We start from the raw sequence: 27,669 nt of genomic DNA on the forward strand, positions 1-27,669 counted from the left end.
AGTGAATTTCTTTTTTTTTTTTTTTTTTTTATAAAGGAATGATCACTTTGCAATCGTAGTCCCTTAATTTAAACTATAAGTATGATGTGGTAAAACTTGGATCATTTTTGTGATCAGAAAGAAGCTTTGTATGTGAATATTAAAAATTTATTATTGCACATTAGGCTATAGTGTTTTCATTGTAACTAGTGAATGTTTACTCTGAAAATGCTAAATAAAATAGTTTTTTTTCTGCTAATAAGTCCTGTAGTTTGTGTAGCCCTGCTATGACAGAGGGATAAAGGGGGCGGAGTTAAAGTGACGTATCTGATCCTCAGCCAACCAAAAAGAGACACAATGACCAAAAAATGCCCGCTCTCCCTAGACGTTGTCTTATTTATTTTGAATAAGAATGTAGATAACATTGTGCAACCACAGGTTTTCTATAATTTTCCTTTTGGTGTTTTCAAAAACAAATATTATTTAAGCGTTTGCTTTTTTCCTTGTACATTAGAACCATTCGGCGTCTACCAACCATCCTTTGTAGGGGTGTTAATGTTCCGAAAAGCTCTTATAATATTGAAGCGTGTTGGAAAATGTGAATTGAGATTTGGAAATAAAAATATTTTATTTACTATAATGAACTTAGCTAATTTTAATATGAGCATTTCACCCTGGATACTTCCAAGTTGCTCTATTCGGCTAGAAATGGTACGGCTCACCTCACAACCGGAAGTGTTACGCGCTCTTTCGGTGACGCTGCTTTCGGCGACATGGCGCTGTTCCGTAAGTTAAATTGCTTGGCTTTCATTAATTACACGTTGCAAAATAACATTGTTGATGTAAACCGGATTGCTTTATCTGCTACACAAGTCTGTTGAGGCGTGTTTTGCCCTTAACCCTCATAGTGGGAGAGAGTGAGTGCAGGAGTCGTGCTAATGAATGGCTGCAGGCTCTGTGCATGTTGTGTAAAACGGAGTCGTCATCCTGTGCACTGCGTCTAATTTCCAATTTGTAATATTGGTGGCGTCTCGTGTAATAAAGACAACGTTTTATAATAAGTGTGTGCATTTTATTTTTCTCTTCTTTCCTTTTAGGTCTGTTGTCAAGTTTGGTGCTCTCAGGTCTTGTCCTTGGAGCTCACGCCCTGACTCCATCTCATCACCTGGCTGCGTCGGATGTGGCAAGACTGGAAGCTGTTTTGAGCCAGAGCTTCACAGACCTCCAGTCGGCGTACTACTCTATAGTAGGCCTCAACAAGTTGGGAGTGTCTGTCGCAGACACTGATGTAAGATTTTGTGTGGTTGTGTGCGATCACCATATGAACCTATTCATATTTTTTAAATAATAGCCAGCGTCTCTGACACTGATTTGCCCCGGCCCCTCAGGAAGCTTGCCGATTCCTTCAGTCAAATGTAGACCCCACCAGCATCGCCTCCCTCTTCTATGCAGCTGAAGCAAGCCAGTCTCTGTCTGGGTGTGAGGTAGTATTCTACATTATTCCTTGCATTATCAAAGTCAACGCTGCATTTTTTGTGGTCCTTCACTGTGTTGTTTCAAATTTCATAAATATAATGGTATGAAAGAATCAGTGAGTGCATGTTTATTTAACAGTGCCTGTGATACTTAATGCTTTGCTTCCATGTTAGTGATGCCCATGTATTTGCATTTTGGGTCCTCCAGATCCCAGTGTCCAATGAGACCCGTGATTTTCTACTTGCTGCCGTTAGTGAGGACTCCACCATTTCCCAGATCCACAATTCAGTCAGCACCCTCAGTTCCCTGGGCCTTCCATTGGCTTCCCAAGAAGTGGTCAGTGCCCTTACCTCTCGCATCACCAAGGAAGACAACGTCTACGCGTAAGTTTACTTTGCCACTTATTTTTTAAAAGTGAAATAGAAGTGATTGTTATTGTGAAACACTGCAGCACACAGTGACACAGTGAAATGTGTCCTCTGCTCTTAACCATCACCCTTGATGAGCAGTGTTTTTGGACTGTGCTTTGCTCTGTGGCACCTCAGTGGCACTTTGGTAGTTTGGGTTTCGAACAGGCAACGAGACTGCTTCCATTAGGCCACCACTGGGATTATCTGGGAATGTTTCCCCCCAACCCCCTCATTCACACTTAATTGTGTTCTGTTCTCTCTGCAGAATCACATTAGCTCTCCAGACGGCTGCCCATCTATCCCAGCAGGCTGACTTGTCTGGAATCCTGGAGGAGATTGAGGTGCTATTGTATAACCTCTATACACATTTCTATACCTTCATTTGAAAATAATCCATAGTCACTGTTTTGTTTAATTAACTATAATTGTATAATTGTTGTACAGAATAATTTTAATTTACAATTTCCTTTAATTATTTGCCATTTGATTGCCCCGTACTGCACCTTTTTATTCACTTATTACTCCTTTCTCAGGATCTGGCTGCCCGCTTGGACGATTTAGGTGGAGTTTATTTACAGTTTGAAGAAGGCCTGGAAGCCACGGCTCTCTTTGTTACTGCCGCTTATGCCCTCTCTGATCATGTGGACATGGAGCCTCCACTTAAAGAGGTTTGCTCTTTCTTGATTTCTCAACTTCTCTCTGACTGTTATCCGGCTTGCCCATTTTAAAACATTGGGAAGAAAACCTGACATTATAGAGTGGTTCCAGACCTTGTTATCAGCCAAACTGTTTTTTCCAGGATCAAGTCATTCAACTGGTGAACTCCATCTTCAGTAAAAAGTCCTGGGACTCCTTGTCTGAGGCATTCAGTGTAGCCTGTGCCGCTGCTGCCCTGTCGAACAACCGCTTCCATGTACCAGTCATCGTCAGTGCCCTGGGCCCTGCTACTGTGTCCCACAGACAGCCACTCCTTCAGGTAAATTAAAGAGAAGTGAGCCGATTGTCATTGTGATGCACAGCACATGGTGCACACATCGAAATTTGTCCACTGCATTTAACCCATCGCCATTAGTAGTCATTGGTAGTAGCCTAGTGGGTAACACTCGCCTATGAACCAGAAGACCCAGGTTCAAGCCCCACTTACTACCATTGTGTCCCTGAGCAAGACACTTAAGTTGTCTTAAGGGGGGGGACTGTCCCTGTAACTACTGTTTGTAAGTTGCTCTGGATAAGGGGGTCTGATAAATGCTGTAAACGTAATGTAAATGCGCCCTGCGGAGCAGAGTGTGGGGATGGTACCACAGCGGCAACTTGGCGGTTTGGCATTTGAACCCTTCCACTGTTAATAAATGACATTACCCTTCTTCAGAATCTCACTAAGAGGCTTAAGGTGGTTCTCTTTTTATCAAAACTGTCTCATGACACTACAGACAACAGTTTTTTTTCTGTGACTGCTTTTGATAGGCTTCACAATGGTATGTCCTGTTGTTCTCAATGTGTTAATAGCCCTTTCAATTTTTCTGCTCTACAGCTTCAGGTCACGAATGTCCTATGTGATCCTCTCACCTCTGCCAGTGTTGTAGTGGAGTCTGCTAGCTCTGTCACCACCAAGAGCGCCATCCTTAACCAGTCCCCTTTCTCCCTGAGAGAGTAAGCATTCCTTAATATGTGTCTCAACATAGCTGAGTATTGGGGATGTACTGCAGAACATATGAATGTTCATTCTGACAATTGAAAATGATGATTGTGATACAGCATTATTTGTATCATATATTTAATATCCTCTATAATGATGGAATTTAAGTCCCTTTGTTCAGTCATATCTTGCTTTTTTTTATTGAATAATACAATTAATTAATAATTAATACAATTAAAAAAAATAATAGATAGATGCCTTTATTTTTACTATACAAGTACAGTGAGGCAACATTTGGAGCAGACTAGGCTTTCAAAAAAGATGAATAGAATTAGGGCTGCAACTCTCGAATATACTGTCATCTTTTTTTTTTTTCAATAGTGTGTTATGCAACATGAAAGGCCTCTTAAAATGAGGAAGCAATTTGCTGTTATTTCTCGCAAAAAAGGTTTTTATTTAAACTCAACTTTTTCCTGTGAAACAATTATGTGCATGACGGAATACTATGAAATACAACTTCACAAACATATTAACCTAAAATATAAAACCTAGTTTTATTTTAATAAAAAAAGAACAAGTGGTGTACCCCCTGCTATAACCTATCTGACTGACTGAGGTACAAAATAGTAAATAAATATATATATATATTTACACACACACACACACACTCCAAAGACACATAGAATAAAGTGCACGATTACAACATTTAATAACAATAAGGACAGACAGGATGTGTGTGCGAGGTTAGTCGTTTTCTTTTAATATTGAAATGTCTGATAGGCCTGAGGATATTTCTTTTTTCCAGTATGCAACTTCCACCAACCAGAAGAAAAATTATTGGTTTTGATGTTTCAGTAATCATTTATCATGTTGGTTGCCCATATCCACTGAAAAAAATAACTGATTATATCATAATTGGATGTCAAGTAGTCACCTTATTCTTTTTTTATTCTAGTGGGATATTTGAACTGAACTTCATGAACAGCCAGCCTGCCAGTGGTTACTACCAGTTTGCTGTTGCAGTCACTGGAGACAGCCGATTGGTTGCCAACCACATTGAGGTCTCATTTTTTCTTTTTCTTTTTTATGTAATGAAAATCTTTATTTATTAAATGAGATGCATGGTTCATGTAATACAGCACAAAGCAAGGGTATAACAAAAAGGAAGGTCTTAGAATACAATTACATATCCATAGATATGTAGAGTCCAAATACAACATTGACACACTAATCAAATCAAATGTTACAATGTTTCAGGAATAAGCGCGAGTAACAAAACTGTAACCCTCAATTTACACACATAGGGTTACCCCAAGCATCAGAACTGAATATGTATCCTTTGGCAGTGTTGGTATTTCTGTCCTATCCCCCAGTAGGCATAAAGGTGGGGACTCTGGCAGGACCCCCTTTCCCCATCTCCAAAAACCCTAGTATTCCATTATATGCCAGAAAGGTTTGACCATGGTACCTTCCCATATTAGGTGCAAGAACATGCCCGCCTCCTTTTTACATTTCCATCATGTATTGCTATTTATCAATGCCATCTAGAAAAGCCCAATAGTATCAATGTAAAACTTTATATTGAATAAATTTACTATTGACTTCCTTTAATATATTTGCCATTCAGGTCTCACTTGTAATTTTTCTATACAGTCCTTCCCACCTTCTCTGTGGCCATGCAAGGCCTTGTTTTCTGGCACTGGGGTGAATAAGTGTAATGAGTCATTTTTCAGTTTAGACAGCTTTATTGCATATAGCTCATTTGCTTGTCAGGTTGTGGGAAATGTCTAATTATTCAGAGGTCTTTCCTTCACTGGCAAGGTCAACTGGGCAAGTCAACTTCCCATTGTTTGCGAAAGGTTGCAGGGGTGAAAACAGTTGACCGCAATTTCTCTTCCAGACTAGGTCATCATGGCTTTCTGCATCAAAAGCTTTGAAATATGTTACCATTTAAGAGCATGTCTTTGTCGAACTGACCTGTTTAAATTATCATGTCCTTTTTTGTTACCTTAGCTCAAAGTAAAAGTCTCCACTGAGGTGGTCATCTCTAATATGGACCTGTCTGTGGTGGATAAGGATCAGAGCATTGGAACCAAGACTACAAGGTTGGAGAACACTTTTCAAGTTCTGTTTGCTTTTTAAAAATCTAACACGTTCTATCCTTTCCTTATTATTGAATGTGCTTTGCTTTTTTCAGGGTGGACTACCCTAGCAAGGCCAAGAACTCCTTTGTTGCTGATAGCCATCAGAACTTTGCCATGTCCTTCCAGTTAGTAGATGTCAACACAGGAGTGGAGCTCACTCCTCACCAGGCATGTATTATAGCTCATCTTTAGATCATCCTTTCCATATTGCTTCCACTTTGGATAGATTTAATCAGGTTTTAATCCACATATTTGGCTGAACACACCAAGAGTACATGCAGCATTCAGGTTTACAAAATGTCTTTGTTTCTTTCTCAGACCTTTGTGAGGCTGCACAACCAGAAGACTGGACAGGAAGTTGTGTTTGTGGCTGAGCCAGACAGCAAGAACCTGTACAAGTTTGAGCTGGACACAGCTGAGAGGAAGTCAGAGTTTGACTCCATATCTGGGACCTATGCTCTTTACCTGATTGTAGGAGATGCTACCCTGGAAAATCCGATTCTATGGAATGTGGTAAAATAACTTCTTTCTTTCTTTTTATGTAGCTACTTGAACTTCTTAGCATAGTCATTAACTTTACTGAGACCTTTTCTAGGCTGATGTGGTGCTGAAGTTTCTGGATGAAGAAGCTCCAGCCACAGTTCAGACCAAAACCCTCTATGTGCCCAAACCCGAGATCAAGGTAAACTGTTCTCTGCGAGCCTTATTTGTTGATATCACCCCCCAATGACATTGGTCTCCATGTTTTTGGTGTTCTGTGTTAAACCAGACTTTGTTTTTCTAGCATTTGTTCCGTGAGCCAGAGAAGAGGCCACCAACTGTGGTTTCCAACACCTTCACTGCTCTTGTGCTGTCACCATTCCTTCTGCTGTTGATTCTGGTAAGGTCTAATTTACTGTCTTGAATTAAATGCTTATGCACTAGTTTATGCACTCTATTGTCAACAGATTCAATAAATTGTTAAAATAAGCCACAACAGGCAGTTGTTTAGATGGGCTGGACCATTTTCAATACTTTTGCATTACTAATTGACTATTAAACGCTGTTGTGCTTCTGTAACAGTGGATTAAGCTGGGAGCCAACATCTCCAATTTCAGCTTCTCTCCGAGCTGCATCCTTTTCCATGTGGGCCATGCTGGTGAGTTGAAAATTAAGTTGTTGTTTTTTTTTTTAAAGCATTAATTACAGGTCCTGTAAAAACTGTTATCACAATAAAAAGTCAATTATTACATCAACATGATCATTGTTAATACTATTATTGCTTTTTTCTAGCCATGTTGGGTCTTATGTATGTATACTGGACCCACCTCAACATGTTCCAGACTCTCAAATACCTAGCCATCTTAGGGAGCTTCACGTTCCTGGCAGGAAATCGCATGCTGGCCCAGAAAGCAGTGAAAAGGTACTTGAGACTATCTACGTGCAATAAATTAACATCCAAAAAAGGCTGTAACCTTCCGCAAGGAACTGGATAAAAAGGAACCTATTACATAGTAATAATAATAACTTAGATTTGTATAGCACCATTCAAGGAACCCAAGGTCATTTTTCACAAATCAGCCCAGAGCGAGAAGGCCTTAGACAATAAGTGGGTTTTCAGCTGGCTCTTGAAAATGTCCAGAGATGGGGCATTGTGGATGTTGGAGGGGAGGGAATTCCAGAGAGCATCATTGAAGGCTCTATTACATAAGGATGGAGAGTAGTCCTTTGTCCGTGGACCTTAGACTCCGAGATTTGGGGTGTAGGGGGAGCAATGGGTGATAAATACTGAGGGGTGAAGAAGTGGAGGCATTTGTAGGTTGGGAGGAGGTGTTGGGAATTGGTTGGGAATTGCAGATAGGTAGCACGTCATTCATTGAAGAGTCCTATTTAAAGTTTTAGTAGATTTTCTGGAGGAACAGGAGTGAGAGCGGTATGCCAGCATCCTCCCTTCACCTATCCTACCCTAACGTGTTCTGGTGTGACTGTAATGACCTGGTACTTAATCCAGTTTTCAAGGAGCCGAGGCAGGCTAGGGTTTAGGCAGAGTCGGGTCTTATCGACCCTGTGTATTGGTCAGGATCAAACTGGCATATGTTGAAACCAGTCCAGCACGCCTATTTGTGTGTCAAAATTAGCTGCTATCACCAGGTCCAAAGTTCCACATTGGATTCCCCTTTCGTCTTCTACTTTAGTGTAGTGCTTTTCTTTTAACCTTCCACTCTGTCTACTCTTTTCCTTTTTCCTCTTCCTCTCTCTCTCTCTCTCTCTCTCTCTCTCCCCGCTCCTGTTTCAGGATTGCCGCAGAGCAGAGTAGTAGGTTGGCAAAGTATAGGAGCCTGCGGTAAAGGCTTCTTTGCTAGTTAAAAAGCAGTCTTCCAGACTGAAGTAAGACCTGTGCATCGCACCTCTTCTATCCCATCCTTGTCTCTTGTGTGTGTGTGTGTGTGTGTGTGTGTGTGTGTGAGCACGTGTTTGAATGCATGAATGAACGTTCATTGAGAATCCTTGATCAGCACAATACAATCATTGCAACTATTCATTCTTGCCATCATGTGAACAGCATTAACATTTAGGCGCTTTCTCTGTTTGCCTGCACCCACTTTACGCATCGCTCTGTTAATACCACGTCATCTGCAATCGCCCTCTCCCCCCCTTCACTTTATTGAGAATCCAAACAATGCATAATTTTAAAACGTGTTTCTTCATTTGTATTTTCCAGACTCACTATGAAGTGATGACTGAACATTCAAAAGAAGACTTCAGGTTGTTCATTATTTTATTTAAACAAAAAATGTCAAGAAAACATGGTTGGACCTGGTTGGAAGCAAGACTGATGCAGTGGTGGAATGCACTTGTTTTTTTTTTTCTTTCCCTGTTTCTTTCTTCAAATTGGCAAGTTGAACCAGAAAAAAATGCAGTTTTTTAAATGCACTGTATGAGGTGGAATTTTGGATTTGACTGCTTATGCAGACCATCGCTATGTTTCTATTTTTTATTTTTTTGGGAATGTATGGAGAATACTGGTGCAACGTGAGGCTTGAATGGATGTCTACTGGATGTATTTTAATGGACGTTCATTTTCACTGTTTTGTGTGTTGATCTCTACTGAATCAGTGGATCAGTTTTTTTTCCTTTTTTCCACTTTGAAATTGGCTCACTGTATTTGTTACTGGGGGGAAATAATTTACACTAAAGAAATGATAGACATGGGCGACCTAATCCAAGTGGCATCCATGTGTGTTTTTTTTATGCAGCTCAGTTTATTTAGCGTAAGGTTTGAATGCCTTAATTAGTTACTGGATGAGGAGTCATCCTGAAACACCTCCCACTGTGGATCTGGTCATCCATGTCTGTTCCAATTATATCTCCTTTGCCAATACACAAACCATGAGCATTTTTTTGTAATTAATTGGAATAAAATTAGGTGGAATGGTTCAAAGCGTTATTTAGTTTTTCTGTGTGCATGAGTGTGTGTTTCATGAAAAAGGGTATCTTCATTTGCATGAAACAATATAAGTAATACAAATATTACATATTTAATGCACAGCATGTTTCTGAATTACACTTAGCTGGTGTGATGAGAAGGGATGACGTGGACATTTTGTAATACAATATATTTTATTTCATGTTTGTACATTCCAATGAATGCTTACATAAGAAACATAGACTCCCATATTTACAGCAGCAAGGAAACATGTACAAGCAGGTGAAATGACAAACTGATCAGTCCTTCAGTCAAAGTCGTTTGCTGTCTTCACTCTGCCTACAGTTCCCCCTTATGGCACGTAGAATCAAACATTGCCTGGAAGAAAGAGGTCGCAGTCATACACACCAGTTGGCACACAGTAAGTCAAATATTCAAGAATGACCCGTGACTCACCTGAGCCGCTTCACACCCTGCTGCTGACCCCTGAACCTTTCTTCTTCTTTAATGGTGGTGAGATCCTGTTTGTATGAGTCCTCATAAATTGCTGATTGACGTTTCACATACCCTTCCATTTCTTCCCTGATGACAAGAGGGACAATTACTAATACACATTATTTAGTTTTTTTTCCCACCATTCTTAGCACGTTTTACTTTACATACCCTGGCCTTTTCCCCATTATTGTCTGAAGAAACTTCCGGGCAGATATCTGCCCCAGTACCTTCCTGTAGCTGTTAGTGAAGATGGCATCAGCATGTCTTCCAGACCTGAGGTAGAATATAAATGATTGGAAGTGATTTGTCTTTAATGTGGTTTCACCATGCTTTAATCTGGTTTTAATCTCACCGAAATACTGCATTTTTGGTTGGAGAGGAGCTGTAGTCTGATGGAAGTTCCTCCAGGGAGGAACTCATAAGGAATGATGCTGCCCTCTGACCAAACCTGATGGTCAAATTTAATTTTGAAGAAAAAAAAAATAGTGATGCAAAGTGTAGGGAAAAAAATGTCTACTTAGAACTAAAAGTTTCAGCAAATTTCAAGATGACCTACTGTCGTCTCAAGGACAAAAATGGATTATTCTTGACATCCAAATGTTTACAATGAAGGCATACTAATCAAGGTGTGCTGAATTTGCCATATTAATAGTCTTTGCTTAAAATTCAAAATATATCCTGATAAATTCTGAATAAAATGTTCATGATCAAAAAAGTGACAGTATAAAGCAGTTGTAGTGCATGCAGAATATAATATATTTTGTAAGAATATTAACATATTAGCAATGCATTCAAATGTACTGGGAATATTTTATAAATATTTAGTTCATACCTCAGTGATGGATGAAGAGGTGACGATGACAAAGGAATCACCAAACAGAGTACCAGCAGCGCAGATCTCTCCATCATTTTAGAAAGTGCTAGTGATCAAAAGAAAACAGCTTTTCACTACAAAAACTCCGAATCAAAACCTTTTATTCTGACCCTCTCTTGGCTTACTTCCTGCATATTTCTACAACACAGTTTTTATGGCGAGTTACAGCAGGCATATATTTAAGAAATCATAGAATCCTTTTTAAAATGCATTAAAGATGTCTGCATAAGAGTTTCCATATTGACCTTGTGACATATTCTGAAGCAACTTTACCTGAATAAGTTGTGCTTGGTCCCACGGTAGTCCTGGTAGACCAGATGGCTCTGAATGAGCAAATGACTTTGGCTAAACGACGTTCTTCAGTCTCATCACTAGGCTCCTGATGATGATGATGGTGATGATGAGAACAGTGGTGGCTCTGAGCAGCTCCCAGGGAGGTGCAGGAACAGTCTTGCAGTGGGTGAAGTGCCCCTGCTGACCATCTTTTATAAGCCTCCCCATCAGAGGCCATGTGACGTTTCGCATTTCAGCAGTACTACTATTACTACTAATTCTACGAATCTGCTAATGCTACTGCTAATAACAACATCAGTCATACCAATACGTTGTTATTCTTGTTATTACTAAGTGTTCGCATGATTATCTACTTGTTTTGTCAGGATAAAAAGTTATACGCCTCATAGAATGTGTACCGCCAGGAGGCGGAACGTTGCTTAGCGGTCAGTAGATTTTAGGGGGACGTGTAAAGCTGTCGGACCGCGCCCCACGTATGACAAATATAAGGCTTTTTATGCGCTTTATTGGAGAATAATGATTTTTTAAAATCAGCAACACGCTGTTCTCGTGTATTATTATTAGCTAAAGGCTTAATTCTGCATTTACGTGAAGCTGAAAACCGCGAAGAACTCTTGGCTGCTTGGTTCCATATTTAGTTTAAACCGGCTCCGGCCATGCTGGCGGTGTTCATAACCCGCACCGGGCGCCTTCTGTCGTCCGCCGCTTCTGCTGGAGCCGGACGGAGGTGTAAAAGCGGGCTGCCCGGCGGCCCCGGCTTCCGAGACTTTCTTCGTCCCGCGGAGGAGGACGGGGAGAGGCGCGCTTATCCCGCCGAGGAAGGAAGCCCGCTCGGGGACGCGCGGAGAGGTCGGTGCGCTGGGCGTCGAGGAAAAAAGTACAAGGAAAAGGTTTCCTTTTCATTAAAGCAAAGAATTGGCTCGTTAATTAACTTGGGAGCCACACACAGGATGAAATGCATTTCTTTCCTGGTCTATTTTTTGAAAGCCATGAATAAAAAAAACATTAATGCTGTGCTTTTCCCCCCATCCTGGTAAGTGGGTCTGGATCTAGAGGGTTGAAATGACACTTTAAAATTAAATATGAAATAAGAGCTGAGTGGTAGTGAGTCAGTAAACCCTCTTTTAAATTCTTGTTTCGTTACACCGTATGGAGTCGATTCGTTTCTCCAGCCATGTGTTTTTTTTTTTTATTATAATATATGTATTTAATTATTATAATTGTGTCACAGATGTAGTGCAGCCGTCTTGCGATGTATGGAACATGTCACGATATCATTATTACAAGTGAGCGTGGTTGTATCATGTCGTTTAGGTTCTGTACAGGTGTCCATGCCAAGGAACAATTACTGAAGTTTTATCCAGTCCTGTATTAACATTACCCCCCCCAATATAGACTTTATTTTAATGGTGTTACTGTTACTCGTTTTCAGTGTTTTTTGAAACCTATGGTTGTCAAATGAATGTCAATGATACTGAGATTGCCTGGTCCATACTGCAGAAGAAGGGGTTTCTAAGAGCAGACAACCTTGCAGAGGTACGTCAGACAATTCTGGACGGCCCGGGCAATTTTTCTATTTTTGTGATTAATTAGCCTTTGATTTCCAGGCTGATGTGGTTCTCCTCGTCACTTGCTCGGTGAGGTGAGCTTAGTGGTGATGCTATAACCTCGCTGCTCTCATCCACCTCGTAAGGTATGAATCAGTAATGTGCTGTTCTGTGTTCAGGGAAAAAGCCGAGCAAACCATCTGGAATCGCCTCAAAGACCTTACGGCACTCAAAAAGAAACGGCGCAAAGGTCAAGTTCCTCTGAAGATTGGAGTGTTAGGTAAGGTGTTTTCAGGTTCATCCACATAGTGTACATAATCTTTTTGATTATTTGATGTATCGGTGTATGTTTGTCTGATAATAGGTTGCATGGCTGAGCGACTAAAATCGGAGCTGCTGGAACGAGAAAAGCTCCTGGATGTTCTGGCTGGTCCGGATGCCTACAGGGATCTCCCTCGCCTTCTCGCACTGGCTGATGGAGGCCAGCAGGCCAGCAACGTGCTGCTCTCTCTTGAGGAAACCTATGCTGATGTTATGCCAGTACACCGGGCTGCTCAGGGATACAGCGCTTTTGTGTCAGTACTCCAATATTTGGGAGCGTAGATTTCTTGTGGCCATGCTTTCCCTGTGTTGGCGTAGGTTTCCTTCAGATTCTCAGCTTCCAACCACCATACAAAGGGCTGTATGCTAGTTTGATAAGTGACTCTAAATTGTAATATATATTTATGATGTGAAATACATTATCCACTAAACACTTCTATCAGTTTATATCATAAAACGTCTAGTATTTTCCTGCAGACTAGTAAAACATAAAAAATGCATATTTAAAAAAAAAAATATATATATATATATATATTTTTTTTTTTCTGCATCAATCTGGTCCTGTGTTATACGGATTTGCTTTATACCGTTTCCTCGTGGATAATCATTCTACTGCTGCTACTGAGTCACTCCAGAGATGGAATCTCTGATTTTGTACATCAGATTACTGTGATAACGTGAATGTTTTTTTTTGTGCTGTAGGTCTATTATGCGTGGATGTGACAACATGTGCAGTTACTGCATTGTGCCATTTACACGTGGCAGGGAGAGGAGCAGACCAGTGTCCTCCATTTTGGAAGAAATCCGAATCCTGTCGGAGCAGGTGGGATTAATCTTCACCCCTGGTGAACTTCTTCTTCTGATTAAACGTTTAACCTGAAGTTGCTTGATTTCCAGCAGGGTGTGAAAGAAGTGACTCTGTTGGGTCAGAACGTGAACAGCTACCGGGACACATCGGAACAGCAGTTTTGTAGCACCGACTCTGCTCCACTTAGCCGAGGGTTCAGCACAGTATACCGGACAAGACAGGGGGGTCTTCGCTTCAGTGCCCTGCTGGACAAGGTGTCTCTCATTGACCCTAACATGAGGATCCGGTTCACTTCCCCTCATCCCAAAGACTTTCCAGATGAGGTACTTCTGCAGCCGTAATAAAATGATAAAATTTCATTATAATGTTGTTTTATTAAATTATGATTACAATGATTTTTTTAACAATAGAAAAATTATTTACACTCTGAAGCAGTCTGAAGCATTAATTCAGATTAAACTTCAGTACATCATTGGTAGATAAAATGTAGTATGTATGCAGATTATGTAGGAAGTACTGAATGACTGAAATGTGTGAGACTCTGCATTTGTGTGGATTGTCACCTTCCAGGGTGATTTCATATGGCTCTCAAAATTTTCAGCCAAATCAGAACTGTCTGTCTCTCTGCAGGTTCTGCAGCTGATTCAGGAGCGACCAAACATCTGTAAACAGATCCATCTGCCAGCCCAGAGCGGCAGCAGCCGGATGCTGCAGGCAATGCGCCGCGGGTGAGAACCACTTCCACCTTGAGTGCTTAATGTTCAGCTTTTTGTTCTCTATCTTTGCGAATGTGATGTGGCCTGGAGCATTTGCTGTCTTACAGAACAGGACAATAAGTACTCGATCACTGAAAGCAGTGCAATTTTCCTTGAGCTGCAGGTACACCAGAGAGGCCTACCTTCAACTGGTGGAAAATATCCGCAGGATAATTCCTGGTGAGTTGTTCTTATACTGTTCTAATAAAGCTATATTATCAATCTGTGGCAATACATTTGTAATATATTATTCCTCATTTTGAATATTTGTTAGAAATTGTTATATAGTTAATATTAGTGTTTAATGACGTTATAAAAAAACTTATAAAAAGTTGAAAACATTCAATATGCAATTGAGTAACAAAAGTTCCTTGCTGTTCTGCTTTGGGGTCCAGGGGTGAGTCTCAGCAGTGACTTCATTGCAGGCTTCTGTGGGGAGACTGAAGATGACCACCAGCAGACACTTTCTTTGCTCAGGGAGGTCCAGTACAATGTCGGCTTCCTCTTTGCTTATAGTATGAGGAAGGTGAGAACCTTGGTATTATATTATTGTTGTTGTTGGTTATGATCCCACCTGAAATAAAAATAGATTGAGGCACTGAACAGCCTTATGGAAATTATTGGCCACCCACGGCATTATTTTTTTTGTGTATAGAAAACGCATGCATACCATCGTCTCCAGGACGACATCCCATCAGAGGTGAAACAGAGGAGGCTTGAGGAGCTAATTGCGGTTTTCAGAGAAGAGGCAACTAAGATCAATGCCAGGCTCATAGGCAGCACACAGCTCATCCTAGTGGAGGGAGTAAGTACAGCAGGGCCAGCATTAAGGTCTGCCACCTCTGTCTGAAATCCCATATTATTCTTCTGTGCTTTGGAGGCTCTGATTTATTTTGTGGTTCCAGGACAGCAAAAGATCAGGGCAGGAGCTTAGAGGCAGAAATGATGGAAATGTGAAAGTGATCTTCCCCAAACAGGAAGTGCCTGTTCAGACCTCAGACAAGCGCACTGCTCCCATCAAACCTGGAGACTATGTACTGGTCAAGGTATATCTTATACATATTGTGTACAAGCCATCTGTTTGTATAAAGTCACGACTTACCTGATCTTCTGCATCATCTTTCTTGCAGATTACATCAGCCAGTTCCCAGAGTTTGCGGGGCCTTGCCCTGAGGCATACAACTCTGAGAAACACTCATCTGTCTGAGCTCCAGCTCAACAAACAGCTTTATGAGAGCACAGAACCTTCAAATGCTTCCTGCCTCAACACCTTAAGCTAATGTCAGTCTTTGGTGTGAAAATGATGAAGATGTGGTAGGACAATGTCAGATTCATGCTGTTGCACATGTTGTTGTTTGCTTTTCCATAATAAGGACACTGTCAAGTTAAGACTTTCAGAAAACTTTTATTGATCTTTGACCACAGAATATGGCAATGTCTTGTACATCAAATAGATCATGTAATTTATTAAATAAACTGAAATGTCACTCATGTGTTTCACTTAATTATTGCAGTGTTAATTTCCAGGTTGATCTTTGGTTGTTTGAGGAGCATGTCAAGTGAAGCTCATCCAGTAAACTGAACATCAGTTCCAATCAGCATGAAGTCCTAATAGAATACAAATGGGCAAAAAAAATAGTTGTAAATTGTATTTAATATTTCTTTTGTAAGCTTTGTATGATATCTGACCTTTAAAACCTGCACCCGTGTGTTGACAAGATTCATTTTTCCAATTGAAGGAAGGGGAAAGCCCTGCTGCAGACGAGCTTATAGAGAGAACATAGTTTTGAAATCCTTTACAATCTCAGTCCTTTATTCAAAGGTAGATCTATATTTCAGTAAAACTCTTACCATTGACCTTGGGTATCACGACCATTTTCAGAACCATCAGAACTATCTTATCCAGAGATTTAACCTATTTGATATACCATATTATTATTATGACTGAATGGAAGACTCTCTGTGCTACATTAAAACATTGTAAATCTCACCTGAAATGGACCCACGTAGCTTTGGCCCAAGGTCATGTCCATTCTAGTGTTTAAGCACACATTTGGTAAGAATGAAGGCCTGATTGCACATTGGTGATGTGTGACATCACTAATGACTGGTGACATCAGTTGATGTGCTATACTTACTTATTAAGGCTCACAGTTCCAGATAGCTTCACTCCAGTCACATAAACCAGAGAGCTGAAACTAACCCCCTGTGGGCAGAAGATGCAGGCAGGAGAAGGGAAGATGATTTTATGAGATATGAGAGGTTCTACTGAAGATACAGTGTTGACTTAAGATGTGTGTGGCTTACCACATTGAGGATGAAAAGGGGAGAGAGGGTGGTGTTGGGCTGGATGGCGTAGGCCGTTATGGTCCCTGAGGCCTGAATCGTGGTGATGTTCTGCTGAAATGTGATAGAAGGTGCCTTCACCATTTTCACCAGGAGCTTCATCATCATTCTGGGGTACCGCTTGGCAATCTGTAAAGGCAGAAATGTCCTGTTAGGTTCTAAAACTTTCTGCATCAAGCTTTTTGATTCCCATCTCCAAGTTCACGTCCAGGTTTCTTTTCATTACCTGTGGAATGAAGGCCCCGAATGTCCTGGTGTTGAGGCGGATGGGAGAACTGGGAGGTATCTGTGATCATACAAAAAGTACTTAGTTCCTCTCATTCCATCTGTCCAGCTCTCAATACCATCTCCAGCACGGAAAGACCCACCATGTCGTCTGTGATGAACAGGCTCAGTGCTCCAGCATTGTTGTAGGTGAAGCCTGCAGAGTTGGCTGTGAATTCAGACACCCCGATGTAGAGCATGTTGCTGGCCAGAGGGGGAAGTGAGAATGTTTTGGCGGAGAAGGGTGGCTCCTTGCGCTTCCCTATGCTGTAAAACTCACCCTGCGGAGGATTAAACCTCAGAGATTTCAGAAATGAGCGATGAGAAATGTTCCTGTGTTCACTTCTTTACATAAAGAATGTTTGCATCTTACCTTTAAACTGAAATCGATAGAAGACTGTGTAATAACAGGTGACTGAACCATAGAATACTCAACTACAGCGTATTTGTCTACTTTGGCAAGAACTAAATGGGAGAAAAATCATAATTTACATAATAAGCATGAGACACAACAGACAACGTATATTGATTTTCACATTATGATTCCTTTTAGCTGAGGTTGCATAGACACCCATATGAAAATAGGTTCTTGTTAGGTTAAGGCCCGTACCATTTAGAGTTTTCAGGTGAGGGTTTACCTCCGAAATGCCAGCAGCCACCAGGGGGCAGATCTGAAAGTAAAAGCCACAGCATTAACCTCTGATGGACAATTTTCATCACTGATTTATGAGCTGAAAGGACAGCACTGTCCCCATTCCCTCACCTGCTTTTGCAGGGTATCGCGTATCGCCTTGTCAATGTAGCTGCTGAAGAGGCTGTACAGCCAGCTTTAAGAGGAACAAGGAAGTTGTTATGTATAGTAACAGCTACAGCTCCATAGTACATTGCGTTGCATTTCGTGTATTTGTAATATGAATATTATGTAACAGCATACTGATATGTTACCTGGCTCCACCACGAAACTTGACGCTGGCACTGCTTATGCTGTCCGCACAGCTGGCAATGTTGACCTCGGGCCGACCTGTTTCATCACTCTTTAAACCTATTCCGCTAGTGATGGCCAGTCCGTTGACAAAGAGATCAAAGGAGCCACTGTCCTTTCTGCAGGGTCAGAGATAGGAAGTAAGAATGATCTGTCCTTCAAACCTCAAATCTTGACCTCTCGACCGGCTTATAATAGTGCTTGGTACCCACACGATGTGGAGATATTGGACCTTCCAGTTGCCATGCATCCTGATGTAGGCCTGTCCTATTGAAAGGCTGATTCCAGTCCCAGGCACCAGTCCCACAGCAGACTTTGGTAGCCCCAGAGCTGTAATTTGTATTCTTCCATCCCCCCCAAATAAAGTAATTATGTGTAGGATACGTACAACATTAAAAAGACACCTGATATGCTCTGCTGTGTTTCTCACCCTGTTAGACTGTATTGTACTTTGCCAATAGGAGACACTTTCTCTGCCCCTGAAAGGTCCGGCACCTTAATAGTCTTCAGCTTCTCCAGCAGAGTGGCAATGGCAATTTGCCGTCCTGTCGATCAAAAAAAAGCATTTCAATATTTATCTTCTGGAAGTGAATTCAACTGCCCACTTTTTGTCCATGGATCCACCAGACATACCATAATCCAGCCCCTTCTGTGTGATTCTGACCTTCACACCAGCGTTCGTGGTCTGTGTTGCAGGCAGCAACATGAGCAATGCAAGCACTCTCCACAAAGACATTCTGTCAGCAGTCAGTTGTGGCAAGGACCTGGATGAAGATAACATGATAATATGGTGGAAAAAACGGCATCTAAAGGCTAGCTTCAAGGTTCTTCGAAGTTCTTCAGTATTTTAAGGCACCTTATAAAGTTAAAGAGCATTGAAGTGCATGATGCATTGTGTCGTTAGTAGTGCTACAAAAATATCTACTTTTACAGGACATTGTACTAATTCTGGCTCAGTAATAATTCAACTCTCAACTGTCTGGTTAAGATCCTCCTTTTCCCATGGCTATGGGTGGAGCTTCTCAGATTTACAAATTGTTCCCTTCCTGATTTTGTAGCTGTACTTTGCTTTTATTTGCAAAAGAAGTAGACTTTACAGTACCGTATATTACATGAATTGCAATGACTCCCATTATTACATTTCAGCAGTAAATTACTCAATTACTATTGTAGCAATTACAAATACAGATGATGATGCTGTTCCTTGTAAAGCATAAAAAATGATTTCTGTGGGTCATACATGTATCTAAAATGTTTTCCTATTAAGTGTGGGATGCCCTTTACTGGTCTGGTTTTTACCACAAACATCATGTGGGGACAGGGGCGTTGGATGATATTTTAGCAGTTTTGCTCCAAACTACGCTTAATCAGTTTGAACAAGAGCCACCACGACAACAACTATGGCCATGCAACAACCGCATGTTTGTCCAGCAGAAAGTGCCACATGACCCGAGGATTGGTACGCCTTAATGATGGACATGGATTAAATTATGTTAGGTCTAAATTAAAGCCTTTTAAAAGAGAAGATTCGGGGGTTGCCTGTCTCAAATAACATCCATGTGACACAATAAGTGGAGGTTCTGGACCTGATGTAGCACTTGAGAGTGAAACTTCACTGTTGCAAGTTCATATATACATTTATTTATATACATATTTGATTTTAAAATGTACATTCACTCTGTTACCTGCTTTCTTGATTGTTATGATAATTACATCAAATAAATCTTGTTATCTTGAGTTCAAACTTTCAGATAAGAAGAACTATCGAATGGCCAGTAAAGGACAAATATATAGTCATATATCCTCACAAAAGCTTTAGGTAGCCCATCTATCATATTACAGTCATTATCACTGAGGAAAATATTCCAAAAGGTGTAACGCCTACAATACCAAAAGCAACAGACAATCGCTCCACTTACCTTAGGTCTGAGGAAGTTGTGGCGTAGCCTCTGTGCTGTGGTACGCATGTGACCGGGGCAGGCAGCTGTGCAGAGTGACAGTGCAGGAGAGACGCATGGCCTTTAATTCTCAGCACCCAGAGGGGAAGGCTGAGACTCAGGCCGCTCTGCATTCCTGATGATGTTACGCACATTATCTGCCTCCTTAACTATAACAACGTGATTTTTTGCACTGGTGTATCAAATGACCCATGATGATGTTTTTTGTGGAGTTATCTTTTAATAATTTTTTCATGTGTGTTATTTTACATAGCATGAGTCAAATCCCAGAGAAAATTTTAAATGGAAATTTCTAAAATAGGAACATCAGTATCAACAAAGGGTATTTTCCTGTGCAGTAGATCCCATTTGCGGATTTGCCTGAAGAAGCCTACTGAGCCACAATCTGCATTTTGAGTTAATTGTTAATTGTAATTAACTTGTTAATATATTTGCTAATAGATTACAGACTAGACAATATATTTGAATACTACTATTTTTGAATATGGTTTCATAATAGAACAAACCAATGATAACATTAATAATAAAAAATATGCAGTACAACATACTTGTGAATGTGCCAGCAGGTGGCTGTATTACACAAAGATCACAACTTGCTGTACCAAAATTTCACCAGCAAAGGATGTGAATCTCAGCCAGCAACAATTTATCATATTACTTGCAGATATGTTCTTAAAACTTGTGAATGTGAATTACAGCTATTGGATAATTACCAGGTTGTATTATTTGTACTTATTACATCTTATTTCTGAAAGTTCTAAGATTAAAAAAAAATAAAAAAGTTATCAGAGCCTTGCCCCATATAAAGGTTTCTAATTTTTGCAGTTCATCATATTTTTTGGTATTTTGGGGGAGACATTTCAATAACAAAAACATATAAAAACAGACCTTATCACAAATGAGTGCATTTGTAACCAGTTTTGAAACAAATTGGTAATTTCTGTAATGATCGATGGCCTGGCCTTGACATCTTCAGTTTTCTCTGCATCTTTTGATAAATGTAGGCATATCTCAAACCACACACACACAAGCACCTTCTAGTCAATGCCCAAAAAGCAGAAGTCAAGCCATGTATTCTTTTTTTTAAAACACAGATCATTCTGATTTATCATGTCAACATGCCGATTAAAAGCCATGTTTAAATTATTAAGTTACCAAGGAAGACAACTCATAACTCATTGTTACGGCTCTGAAAGGTTGAGCTTTCATTCCACATGGGGAGGTAAAAACATGCTTTTTTTGTGATGGAGTACAACCTTCTCTGACCATTAGCACAGTGTAGCCTTGTGTTTTGCTCTGTTTGTTTTATCTCTGCCAGATCAAAGACTGGGTTTCTGTTCTGTTCTGTGTGGCAATGATTATAGGACATCAAGGGTATATCACTCACGGAAAACGGTAGGCTTGTAACCTGAAAAAAACAGAAACTGGGAATCCTTTTCCTTTATACGGACCACTGGCATGGACACAGCATAGCATCTGCCACAGCAGGTCCAGCGCCCCTGCTGGCTTGTGACAGTACAGGTTTAGGTGGAAATTTAAGGATTTGAGGATTAAGAATATATATATATATAATGTTGTAAGCCAAGGCAGACAAAATTGTACAAAACAGGAACAGGAAGCGGCCTCGTACTCAGAAGGTTGCTGGTTCGACTCCCGGTCCACCAAGGCCACTGAGGTGCCACTGAGCAAAGCACCGCCCCCACGAGCTGCTCCCCGGGCGCCTGTCATGGCTGCCCACTGCTCACCAAGGTGATGGGTTAAAAGCAGAGGACACGTTAAACTAGACTAGACAAGTTAGACTAAACAAGTGTCCATCAAACGATATGTTAACAGGCGTGTATAAATGAAAACAAATAGCAGCGCAGGGTGTCGTGGAGGATGTGTTTCAAGGACAAAACATCTCTCCATCCCAGTGCCTAATTTAAACAGTTCTAGATTCTCCTAATTTGTTTCTGTTGTATAGTAAGGAAGTGCAGATACTGACTTGCTCTGCTGTGCAGATTCCATTTTACGTGACCGATTCCTGCATTACAGAACTCTGCATAACTTCTATAGAATGGAAGGCAATACAGTTCTTGCCCAGTTGATCGTTTAAACCAAACGTTCTGGATGTCATTTCTGTGATTTGCCACTGCTTGACCCACAGAGGGCTTCGGAGAGCCCTTCACCCCACATCTCATCTCAGTCCTGTGCATCGGCGTACCAAACGGCCACTGCATCAGTTGCAGCACGCCGAGTGAATATGAAGGAGTCTGGACTGGGGCTGGAAGTGCCTCCCCATCGGTCCGCTCGCGTCGCCAGAGCACGCCAGCGGCTTCATTTCCCCATAAGCCGCTGCACAATCCTGCCTTTGTCATTGCCTCGCCACAAAGGACACGCAGCAGGGAGGTGTGCGGGACCGGTGCCCAAATGCATCTTGGGCCTCGGCTCTGCAGACCCGAGATTATGTAGCCTTGCGTCTGTATCTCTGCTGCCCTGTACGGATCCTGCCGTTTCTTTCCCCACCTACGGCATGACTTAGCACTCGAACTGTGGCCTGCAGCCTACTGATGCAGCATTTATGTCACGTGTCACCCGGCTGCTACACCTTGAAAGGTCAGTAGGTGGGAACGACCCACTGCGAGGTCACGCCTACTTTCGAGCTTACAAGCATGGGCTGTCGGGAGTTTCTCAGGCTGTGGATTCGAGGCCCACCTGCCTTTATACATTTTTATTTTTCTAATTGCAGCAACCTTAATGACACCTTAATAAGAGACAAAATCCGTATATAGAAGCGTGCGGCAACAAATGCCAAACATCAAACAACCCCAAAGTATCTCTTCGTGGAGAAAGCAGATGCTCCTGTGATTTATTATTCTGATGCATCTTCAGAGCACTGTTTATTTCCTAAGCTCTCACATTTGCTTTGTGGGGAATTCATGAGAAGACAAGTAAATTGGTGTGTGCCAGGTTATGCCTCCGGTTCCTTAGCAACCCAACAGTCGGTGGGTAAAATCTTCTTTTTTTGTAGTGAAACAGGGTGTGAAGCACTTATTGATTAACATACAGCGCCACCTCTGTGTGTGAAATTTCATACAATGAGATTTAGCGCCACAGGAGCGCTTGGATTCGCTCAGTCGTGTGCCGTGCTGCAGGGACAGGGACGGGCGATCAATGCCCCTCTGTGTGAGGTATAAAAGGGGCAATGTGCCCCGGAGAAGGGCTGCCTGTCAATCGACGGCACTGCCACATGCAGCTGGCTGGCCCGGGCACGGCTCCACGCTCCACTGTCGCGGCCTGAGCGGAGGTGGGGGAGGAGCCAGCCTTCCCGTACGGTGCCAGCAGTCAGGTATGTATCTGTGAAGGAGGTGTGTGTGTGTGTGGGGGGTGAATGCTGCAGTCCACTGGGACCTGCAGGCTCCATGGTGACTGTTCGTCTCCCCTGGGTCCGCTCTGGGCCAGCTGTCACCGGAATGGAGAGTTGAAGGGTAGCGAATCTAATGAGCATGTCAAAAAAACACACACACACACACACATATTCACCTCTCAGTTTGAATATTTTTCTGCTTGTTTATAGTTATGCTGGGATATGGCGCAGTGTGTTTGGTACTGTATGTGAATTTTGTTTCCTCGTGCAGATATTTGCATTTGATTCCCCTCTACACATACACACACCACATCAAGTCACAAATCCCGAGCCCTGAAGCACCACTGTGCTTTTGTGAGAGTCCGGGGGGAGAGAAAGTCGGTCTGATGAATGTGCGTCTGTGGAATCTGTGGAACAGTGGCACACCCTCAAGTTCCAACTGGCTCTCCACCACGCAGACCTGGCGTACATGGAGAGATGGGCAATCTGCACCTACCCTTTACCCAACAGAGGACCTTACTCTGACTTTGAGGAGCAGCCAATATACTGGATATACTGAAGACCATTTTTTTCTCCTAACGTCCCTGTATAATTGTTGATGCTGCATCAATAACGGTATTTATTTTGAAGAATCCAATGCAAGGAACATATTTAGTATTTTGGTAGCAGGAGACTTTCACGATTGCTTTTTTCACTGTTGTTACCATCAAGACCCACTTCATTAGATGCTCATTAACTTGAGTGAATGACAAGAAAATGTTGAGCATAAACCTTCAGGACTGTTGGTAACCATACCCATTGTCTAACCTAAGGTGGTGGAGAAAAGCCAAGACTGAAAAGCTCTTTGTAGAGACTCAAATGTTTGTTTTTTTGTTTATTACCTAACGTAATGTGTGTTATTTCATAGTCATTTGTCTGCAATCTTGTTCTATAATGTTAAAAATGCAAGACACGTAAATGAGTAGGTGTGTCCAAATGATTGAGTGGTAGTGTAAATCTGGGGAGCAATGGAGAGTGGGATGGTGTCCCATAAACTATATAAAATAGTATATGAAAACAGAATTGCTCTAGCAGTCCTCTGAGAGGTGCTTTTTTTTTTTAATTAGATTTGTGACATGCCATGGCTGCACTAATGCCTGAACTGTTTATCCTCTTTTACTTGTCTGTTAGGGACAAGTCTTCCCTTCTTGGAACTGTTGGTTCACATCCTTTCATAAGACAACAGCAGAACACTCCTTTTTCAACTCGATGAATGAGTTTTTGAAGTGAAAATTCAGGTATGCTCTTTTATTGGAGAATTAACTCAAAGCATTGCTGTCATCAAGCCACCATGGCAAATTTGGCAGCACAAACACAATGCGTCTCCCTTCAATGTCTGTGGACCTGGCTGGCTTCTGAAGCCAAGACGTTTGCTGCCCAATATCCTCACCCATATCCTCACACTTGGCAATTATTTCTGCTTCTAACACATCAACTTTGAGAACAAAATGTTTGCGTGCTGCTTAAGAGCAATAATATTGTGATGAGAACATCAGTGTAACTCACCAATGATCTGTGTATTCTACAACAAATTGTTGGTGTAAGTATTCTTTTCTTTTTTTTTTTGTCCTCTGCATTTAACCCATCACCCTGAGTGAGCAGTGGGCAGCCATGACAGGCGCCCGGGGAGCAGTGTGTGGGGACGGTGCTTTGCTCAGTGGCACCTCAGTGGCACCTTGACAGATCGGGATTCGAACTGGCAACCTGCTGATTACGGGGCCACTTCCTTAACCGTTAGGCCACAGCTGCCCCGCCCGGGGAACAGTTTATGGAGACGGTGCTTTGCTTGGTGGCACCTCAGTGGCACCTCGGCGGATCGGGATTCGAACCGGCAACCTTCTGATTACAGGGCCGGTTCCTCAACCGCTAGGACACCACTAGCCCAGCTAGGACACCATCAGAGATGGGTTATCAGTTTGTTGGAAAGGACAAACTGATCTAATGAGTAGCTTGTATCAGGCTTTTGGACTTTTTTTCTACAGTTAGGACATCTGAGGATCATTCAATACTAATTTGTTTATTTGCAAAATTTAAATAATTTCAAATGCTGATCACGAATCAGGGATTTGTATGTTTGTTGCTTATGGTTTTTCATCTGAAAACATCACAGCTGTTTGAATTCTGTTTCTGTACACACTGTTGGCCCCAGTTGTTTCCTGCTGTGAATTATGAAGGAAATACAGAGTTGGAGAGGATTCACAAAATAGTGTAGGTCATTAGCATTTAGTTTTGTGCATGAAGGCAGAGTTACTTAAGCAAATGCTTCAACATGATTCTGGCGAGTGTAACATGTCCTCACAGAGGAACAATTATAGGATCAAAGTAGGTGGGGCTGAGCCAGTACATTCCACAGACACCAGGGTTATTAAAGAACTTTGTTACATGACATGAAGTGAATGCAGTACGTATGAACTCATAAGTGTCCTGCAACGCCGAAACGTAATGTTTCCAAAGCAGACTTTATTCTCAGGTAATACACAATACACTTGACAGCAATAGGCGGCCAGAGCTCTGTGCAGAGCTCTGAGACTCACCCAGGGCGGGGCACAAGCCCACCGCAGACGTTCAGTGCAGATGTTCACATTTACAGCATTTATCAGACGCCCTTATCCAGAGCGACTTACAATCAGTAGTTACAGGGACAGTCCCCCCCTGGAGCAACTTAGGGTTAAGTGTCTTGCTCAGGGACACAATGGTATTAAGTGGGATTTGAACCTGGGTCTTCTGGTTCATAGGCGAGTGTGTTACCCACTAGGCTATTACCACCCTAGATAGTGTGTTTCGTTTGAACGATTGGGGACAGGGCATGGGCTCCTGCAAAGGTATTTTTCATATAAAATATTTCCTGTGCTCATCTGAGAATTTTTGGAAATGTGTATGTGGATTAAACCGGTATCTTACATTGTTACCAGTGTCTCATAATATAAAATGTCACTTATAAGTGGACTGGACTGCCTGAAAAAGGCTATGTCTAGAAAGTAATGGCTAGCGTAATTGTCCAGTGACCAAGCTAATGCAGTACTTAGCATTCAAAAGACTTGTTTCATGTGGCAAGGTATAAGGTTAATTAAATCCCCATATTGTCTTTAAGTAATCTAACAGATTTTCATTGCCAATTTAGAAACATTTACATTATGTTTAGTTTAAACTAATTGTACAGGGTGCATACCAATGTACTGCCAGGAAACTTTCAGGGGGGGGGTTGCAGGAGTTCAGTTATTGCAGCGTTGCTGCACAATTGCGCAGAGTCATGTATGGAGCCATTGGTGACCCTGAACACAATTTATCTTCTTCCTGTGCAGCTGTCAGAAGGGCGGCCGCGCTGCCATCTGAAATACCCGGCCTGCCAGGATGCACATGGGCAACAGGTCATGACAGGGAGTGTCCTCCCTCCCCCACATCTGATGGCAGATGCCGGAGAGATGCACACAGTGCCCGAATGTAATCTAACCCCAGACCACGTAGCGTCAGACATCCAAAGCATCTGGGTGGCTGAAATAGCTCGTTTCGATTTATATACAGTACAGGCCAAAAGTCTGGACACACCTTCTCATTCAATGTGTTTTCTTTATTTTCATGACCATTTACGTTGGTAGATTCTCACTGAAGGCATCAAAACTATGAATGAACACATGTGGAGTTATGTACTTTACAAAAAGTGGAGACCTGACCTCCACAGTCACCGGACCTGATCCCAATCGAGATGGTTTGGGGTGAGCTGGACCGCAGAGTGAAGACAAAGGGGCCAACAAGTGCTAAACAGAAAAACACACTGAATGAGAAGGTGTGTTCAAACATTTGGCCTGTACTGTATCTTCATACATATCACAGAGGTATCCGTTTTAAAACAAAGGCTAAACCAAGAGTGGCAGAGGGAAACGCTGATAGGCGGAGACAGCGCAGGATAAGATTGTGAAGAGACAGGATGCAAGATTTTTTTTGTTCCTTTGCAAAATGCTGCAAGTCATCCATCACTATTGTCTCTCAGCCTTTGCTGTACAATGGTTATATGCTGGGTGTAAGTCTCCATTTAGTGTTGCTACTTACAAAATTACAACATTACAACAACGTTTGCAACGTTACAAGACACTGAGGCACTTAGCATAACTGGATGAAATGGAAAGACACTAGAGGCAGCAAAATTGATTACTCATCTGCATTAATCTGCTTTGCCCGACACACACCTTGTGAGCTGTGATCTGATGCAGCACCGCATCTCATCTGAATATTCCCAGTTTCAGCAGTTCTGTAAGCCACAGGGCCGGCCAGCCAAGGGCGACTCGCAGCAGCCTGAGCACAGCTTCCAGAGGGATGCTGTTCCTTCCAGGCCTCAACTTCTCACAGCCCTTGAGACCTCCACCCCGCAGGGGAAGGAAGGAGGAAGACGGTCCAGCGCATTGCAGCTGATAACGGGTCCACCCTGCTCGGGCGTACGTGCCACACATCTATCTCAAATCTGTGCTGCCAAGATATCAGCTGCTTGTTTAAAGGTATTGTGCACCGACTTTTATCGGAATTCAGATAATCAGGAAGACCAGAACCCTGACCAGTGTCAGCTATTGATTTCTCCTTCGCATAATCGCAGTAGC

The 27,669-nt window shown here is 41.9% G+C and overlaps 4 protein-coding genes across 8 annotated transcripts; 2 read left to right on the plus strand and 2 right to left on the minus strand.

Moving 5' to 3' along the window:
• Positions 1-700: 700 nt before the first annotated feature.
• On the plus strand, positions 701-9,066 carry rpn2 (ribophorin II). Of its 2 annotated transcripts, XM_028997945.1 has the most exons (18): positions 701-765; positions 1,077-1,267; positions 1,368-1,463; positions 1,663-1,838; positions 2,131-2,206; positions 2,399-2,533; positions 2,665-2,841; positions 3,397-3,515; positions 4,457-4,562; positions 5,515-5,606; positions 5,699-5,813; positions 5,964-6,158; positions 6,241-6,327; positions 6,430-6,525; positions 6,708-6,783; positions 6,918-7,047; positions 7,921-8,012; positions 8,347-9,066. In XM_028997945.1, the coding sequence occupies exons 1-17, from the start codon at positions 753-755 to the stop codon at positions 7,970-7,972; spliced, it is 1,932 nt and encodes a 643-aa protein (XP_028853778.1). In that variant the 5' UTR covers positions 701-752; the 3' UTR covers positions 7,973-8,012; positions 8,347-9,066. The 2 variants fall into 2 exon arrangements, with proteins under 2 accessions (XP_028853778.1, XP_028853779.1); XM_028997946.1 differs by lacking the exon at positions 7,921-8,012.
• Positions 9,067-9,353: 287 nt separating this feature from the next.
• Positions 9,354-10,458, minus strand: ghrh (growth hormone releasing hormone). The gene is made up of 5 exons (XM_028998692.1): positions 10,379-10,458; positions 9,899-9,994; positions 9,715-9,819; positions 9,508-9,633; positions 9,354-9,429 (listed from the first exon to the last, which is right to left on the minus strand). The coding sequence occupies exons 1-5, from the start codon at positions 10,453-10,455 to the stop codon at positions 9,363-9,365; spliced, it is 471 nt and encodes a 156-aa protein (XP_028854525.1). The 5' UTR covers positions 10,456-10,458; the 3' UTR covers positions 9,354-9,362.
• Positions 10,459-11,136: 678 nt separating this feature from the next.
• Positions 11,137-15,636, plus strand: cdk5rap1 (CDK5 regulatory subunit associated protein 1). 4 transcript variants are annotated; one of them, XM_028998687.1, is made up of 13 exons: positions 11,137-11,563; positions 12,147-12,250; positions 12,322-12,356; positions 12,441-12,541; positions 12,626-12,836; positions 13,285-13,405; positions 13,480-13,713; positions 14,021-14,118; positions 14,270-14,325; positions 14,541-14,671; positions 14,801-14,950; positions 15,051-15,191; positions 15,276-15,636. In XM_028998687.1, the coding sequence occupies exons 1-13, from the start codon at positions 11,371-11,373 to the stop codon at positions 15,423-15,425; spliced, it is 1,725 nt and encodes a 574-aa protein (XP_028854520.1). In that variant the 5' UTR covers positions 11,137-11,370; the 3' UTR covers positions 15,426-15,636. The 4 variants fall into 4 exon arrangements, with proteins under 4 accessions (XP_028854520.1, XP_028854521.1, XP_028854522.1 ...); XM_028998688.1 differs by having other exon boundaries at positions 13,483-13,713; XM_028998689.1 differs by having other exon boundaries at positions 11,421-11,747.
• Positions 15,535-19,761, minus strand: LOC114800851 (bactericidal permeability-increasing protein-like). Its single transcript, XM_028998691.1, has 16 exons — positions 19,657-19,761; positions 18,371-18,501; positions 18,168-18,282; positions 17,950-18,081; positions 17,701-17,856; positions 17,519-17,582; positions 17,366-17,426; positions 17,129-17,220; positions 16,860-17,036; positions 16,718-16,777; positions 16,453-16,620; positions 16,284-16,351; positions 16,137-16,179; positions 15,997-16,060; positions 15,835-15,911; positions 15,535-15,753 (listed from the first exon to the last, which is right to left on the minus strand). The coding sequence occupies exons 2-16, from the start codon at positions 18,471-18,473 to the stop codon at positions 15,712-15,714; spliced, it is 1,422 nt and encodes a 473-aa protein (XP_028854524.1). The 5' UTR covers positions 18,474-18,501; positions 19,657-19,761; the 3' UTR covers positions 15,535-15,711.
• Between the last annotated feature and the right edge of the window lie 7,908 nt (positions 19,762-27,669).

Source organism: Denticeps clupeoides, chromosome 12 (assembly GCF_900700375.1).
Source record: "Denticeps clupeoides chromosome 12, fDenClu1.1, whole genome shotgun sequence".
Lineage (NCBI taxonomy): Eukaryota > Metazoa > Chordata > Actinopteri > Clupeiformes > Denticipitidae > Denticeps > Denticeps clupeoides.

What these genes read in the sequence shown, in the direction of transcription:
- rpn2 (XM_028997945.1), top strand. An exon ending in GAATCCTGGAGGAGATTGAG is followed by an intron (nt 2,207 to 2,398) that starts GTGCTATTGTAT and finishes CTCCTTTCTCAG; the next exon opens with GATCTGGCTGCCCGCTTGGA. An exon ending in TGGTTGCCAACCACATTGAG is followed by an intron (nt 4,563 to 5,514) that starts GTCTCATTTTTT and finishes TTGTTACCTTAG; the next exon opens with CTCAAAGTAAAAGTCTCCAC.
- ghrh (XM_028998692.1), bottom strand. Translation starts at nt 10,455, where the DNA reads ATGATGGAGAGATCTGCGCTGCTGGTACTCTGTTTGGTGATTCCTTTG. An exon ending in ACCAAAAATGCAGTATTTCG is followed by an intron (nt 9,820 to 9,898) that starts GTGAGATTAAAA and finishes ATTCTACCTCAG; the next exon opens with GTCTGGAAGACATGCTGATG. An exon ending in CAGGGTGTGAAGCGGCTCAG is followed by an intron (nt 9,430 to 9,507) that starts GTGAGTCACGGG and finishes TCTTTCTTCCAG; the next exon opens with GCAATGTTTGATTCTACGTG.
- cdk5rap1 (XM_028998687.1), top strand. Translation starts at nt 11,371, where the DNA reads ATGCTGGCGGTGTTCATAACCCGCACCGGGCGCCTTCTGTCGTCCGCC. An exon ending in GAGCAGACAACCTTGCAGAG is followed by an intron (nt 12,251 to 12,321) that starts GTACGTCAGACA and finishes TTTGATTTCCAG; the next exon opens with GCTGATGTGGTTCTCCTCGT. An exon ending in TATCCGCAGGATAATTCCTG is followed by an intron (nt 14,326 to 14,540) that starts GTGAGTTGTTCT and finishes TTTGGGGTCCAG; the next exon opens with GGGTGAGTCTCAGCAGTGAC.
- LOC114800851 (XM_028998691.1), bottom strand. Translation starts at nt 18,473, where the DNA reads ATGTCTTTGTGGAGAGTGCTTGCATTGCTCATGTTGCTGCCTGCAACA. An exon ending in CTATCGATTTCAGTTTAAAG is followed by an intron (nt 17,037 to 17,128) that starts GTAAGATGCAAA and finishes AATCCTCCGCAG; the next exon opens with GGTGAGTTTTACAGCATAGG. An exon ending in CACGGGTGCAGGTTTTAAAG is followed by an intron (nt 15,754 to 15,834) that starts GTCAGATATCAT and finishes GTATTCTATTAG; the next exon opens with GACTTCATGCTGATTGGAAC.